The sequence below is a fragment of the Seriola lalandi genome, unplaced genomic scaffold, assembly GCF_002814215.2.
Source record: "Seriola lalandi dorsalis isolate HSWRI2012SDOR001 ecotype SW California unplaced genomic scaffold, Sedor1 jcf7180002041004, whole genome shotgun sequence".
Lineage (NCBI taxonomy): Eukaryota > Metazoa > Chordata > Actinopteri > Carangiformes > Carangidae > Seriola > Seriola lalandi.
In genome coordinates this window covers 1-3434 of record NW_019511573.1, presented here as the reverse complement: position 1 = coordinate 3434, position 3434 = coordinate 1, and the positions used below count along the sequence as shown (strand labels likewise).

At 44.3% G+C, this 3434-nt stretch overlaps 1 protein-coding gene across 1 annotated transcript; it reads left to right on the top strand.

Annotated features, from left to right (window-relative positions):
• The first annotated feature begins 71 nt into the window (after window positions 1-71).
• Window positions 72-3428, top strand: LOC111648490 (furin-like). The gene is made up of 3 exons (XM_023398321.1): window positions 72-203; window positions 909-1037; window positions 2196-3428. The coding sequence occupies exons 1-3, from the start codon at window positions 119-121 to the stop codon at window positions 2903-2905; spliced, it is 924 nt and encodes a 307-aa protein (XP_023254089.1). The 5' UTR covers window positions 72-118; the 3' UTR covers window positions 2906-3428.
• The last annotated feature ends 6 nt before the right edge of the window (window positions 3429-3434 follow it).

The window sequence follows — 3434 nt, the reverse complement described above, 5'->3', positions numbered from 1 at the left end:
CCCCCCCCCCACTCTTTCTGCATTTGAGCCCAGAAAAAGTAACACAAGCACGTCGCCTCTCCTCTGTTCTTTCAGGCCCAATGATTTCTCCTCAGAGGGATTCAACGACTGGGCTTTTATGACCACCCACTCATGGGACGAGGATCCTCAAGGGGAATGGACCCTGGAAATAGAAAACGTAGCGGCTAATGGACGTGACTATGGTAACCCCACTCCCCATCATTAATTGTTCAGTCTGGGCACATCAAGCCTACATTTATGCCAGCATTCAGTGCCCCCTCATCAACTCAAGTCTTCTTGTCTATTTTCCTGCTTCTCTAAATAGCCTCTCCATGTTTTTTTTCTGTCACATTCCTTCTCTAATGACGCAGTTTGTACCAGTTTTGGTTCTGGGGGGAGCTGCTCTCCGAAACACATCCAGATTAAAACTTAACAGCTGCTGGGCAGAGAGGGTTTCTTCTGCAAGAAAGTTTTTGTGCAACCTTTTGATTAGCAAAACTTGGGTATCTTGAGAATGTTTTGTTTTTTTGGGGTTTTTTTTTCCAACAGTCACTCTGCATTTTCTATCGAAAGGCAAACGGCAGCATATTGTCATGAGGAGTTAACTCGTTAAGTCCTAGAGCTGTCTTGTGGCCGTGTTTACCCGGAGCAGCAGGGGAAATGAGATGGGAATGCATCTCTTCCTCTGCTGGTGTTGATCCTCCTCCTGTGTTGTGTTTGGTCCGCTCATATCTCGTTTCCTTTCCTCCCACTCCCACATCCTCATCTCAGCCATTTCACACTGTTCCTTCTCTGAGAAGTGCTGAATTGATATTCTCTTCCATATCTTAATACTCCCCACCTCCCTCATTTTTCTCTCTCTCTTTCCCCCTCCCTCTCTTTCTCTCTCTCCTTTTCTTTTCTTTTAGGTATGTTGAGTCAGTTCACCCTCATCCTGTGGGGCACTGGACCCAGCGTTGTCAACCCCTCATCATCTGATTTCCCTCGGCCGTCCAACAACAGCTGCAAGACCTTCGATGCCCAGCAGATCTGTATCGGTGAGATCTTTCGAGCTTCCGCTGACACACAAACTTTGAACGGGAGCCACTAAAGTTGAATGGGCTCATTTGTATTGGCGCTGGCACGCAGTCATTGTTATAAAACAGGCTCTGGGTCAGACTGCGTTGAGTATTTTAACTTGTGAAAAGCGAATGTTGTGAATACAGATAGCCTGCTACACAAGCCTCTCGTGCATCTGTTTGCACACGCTGTGAATATGCACGTTGCCATATGTCATATTGGTTTGAATCATGGTGTGGGACGTATGGAGGAGCAGCAGGGGAGATTAAAATTGCGTCAGTGGAAAAAGGTGCTACGTTGTCAGCAACTGCTGAAGTGGATGACTCCCTCATTGAAAGGCAGATGAGGTTGGGAGCTTCTTTGCGCTTCTGAGCGTTCAGACACTTTTTTCTACAAATCAAATCTATTATTTCACTAATTACCACTAACGCTTAATTTTACCAGTCCCCAGATTTCTAATAAGTTTCTTAACACTCAAGGTTCTCGGAAAGAATTTAGTAAATTGGTGATAGTTCTAGAGAGAAAAGCCCACAATGTTCAATCTGCTACAATTTCCATTTACTACTTGTGGCCTTCTTTTAACAAATTAACTGTCCTGACTGTTTTAAATGAAATTACAGGCAGATATACAATTTCACAAATGTAGATAATAAGCTTTCTAACAAATAAGGGAGTATTTACATGAGTTTAATTAGATCTCACTTTTTTCAGTCATTAATATTTTAAGTTTTTGGAAATCCACACCTGCTTATAGACCTTACCCAGTTGATATGTAGAGCTGTTGTTATCTAACCCTATTTTTTTTTTTTTTTTATATTTCCTTTATATTTAGTAGCAGATCCCATTAAAGCTGACACAATTAGTTGATTAATTCATTAGTCAAACAACAGAAAATTAATCTATTTCATTACTGTGAATACTAAAAAATACTATACTAAAAGTACATAGATAGATAGATAGATAGATAGAGATATCTCTATCTAGATATCTCTATCTTATATTTGTACACATTTTCTGACCTTTAAAAGACCAAACAATTATTTGATTAATAGAAAATTGTCAGCAGATTAATCGATAATGACAATAATAGTTTTTTGTGAGGTTCTTTTTTCTAAGGAAACTATCTCTCCATCCAGAGTGCAGCCCCGGCTTCTCCCTCTTCCTCCAGGGTTGTGTGAAATTGTGTCCGCCGGGCTTCACCTCTGGGCCGCAGCTCCTCAACCTCTCCCTGGAGAACTGGGTGGACTTGTCCTCTGTCCAAGCCTGTCTGCCCTGCAACCCCGCCTGCCTCACCTGCTCTGGAATTGGACCTACAGATTGCTTGTCCTGCCCGCCTCACAGCCACCTGGTCCTCACCTCCTGCCTGCACCAGAACCAGGTCCAGCGCAAATCCCCTCTAGCTGGGGGGCTCCAGGGTGACGGAGCCCAGCCAGACAGGGATATCACAGCAGCAGTAGATGACAACAGTGGAGAAGGTGAGGAACCCCCAGGGCTCAGCGTAGCTCCGTCCACTCAGCTACCTGTCGTCGTGGCAGTGCTCAGCTGTGCCTTCATCCTGGCTGCCTTCGTCGGGGTTTTCCTCTTGCTGCAGATGCGCTCAGGTGGCACTTCTTTGGGCTGGAGGACCAAACTGCCCTCTGTGTATTCAGAGACGAGGGGGGTGCGGGTGGGCTTTGGTTTTGGCTTCGGCCAAGGACGGGGGAGGAAGACACGGATATGCTACAAGGGGATCCCCACTGTGTGGGGGGACGAGGACATGATCGCCTACGAGTCTGAATCAGACGCTGAGGAAGTGGAGGGTCACAGCGAGAGGAAAGCTTTTATCAAGACGCAGAGCTCCATCTAGCTGAGCCTGTATCTGCTGTTGAGGTTTCTGACACCACGATATTCTGGGTGTCGCCAGCATCTAGACCCGACTGTATGGAGCTGATACATGAAGGAGAATCCTGCAGCCACAAAACACAGGCCTTACTGTCCCATCAGCACCCCGTCCAACTGCATTAAAGAGTCCATCATTTGTTTTTCATTTATTTATTTACATTTCTTTATTTATCTAGTTAGATTAATATTTGATGTCAGATGTATTTATTAATCATTTGACTCTTCATCACAAATTTAAGGGTTTATTCAATTATTTCACTTTGTTTTAATTTAATGATGCACTTTACCATATTTTGCCCAGTTTATGAAAGAAATTTAGTGTTCCTCTCCTCCACTACTTAAAGCTGGGGGATTGCAGGAGATAGTTATTACAAAGTAGTCAAAGCAGCAGGGGCGGAGAAATCCTGAGATATCCTAGTCCTAAGTAGAAGTAAAGCCCCACAAACACAGACTCCTACATTTCCCATAAGGCAGCTCAATAGAGTTTTTAGTTA

Bases quoted from the DNA above. Each gene is read 5' to 3' on its own strand.
- LOC111648490 (XM_023398321.1), top strand. From the start codon at position 119: ATGACCACCCACTCATGGGACGAGGATCCTCAAGGGGAATGGACCCTG. The intron at 204-908 runs GTAACCCCACTC...CTTTTCTTTTAG, and splicing joins GGCTAATGGACGTGACTATG to GTATGTTGAGTCAGTTCACC. The intron at 1,038-2,195 runs GTGAGATCTTTC...CTCTCCATCCAG, and splicing joins TGCCCAGCAGATCTGTATCG to AGTGCAGCCCCGGCTTCTCC.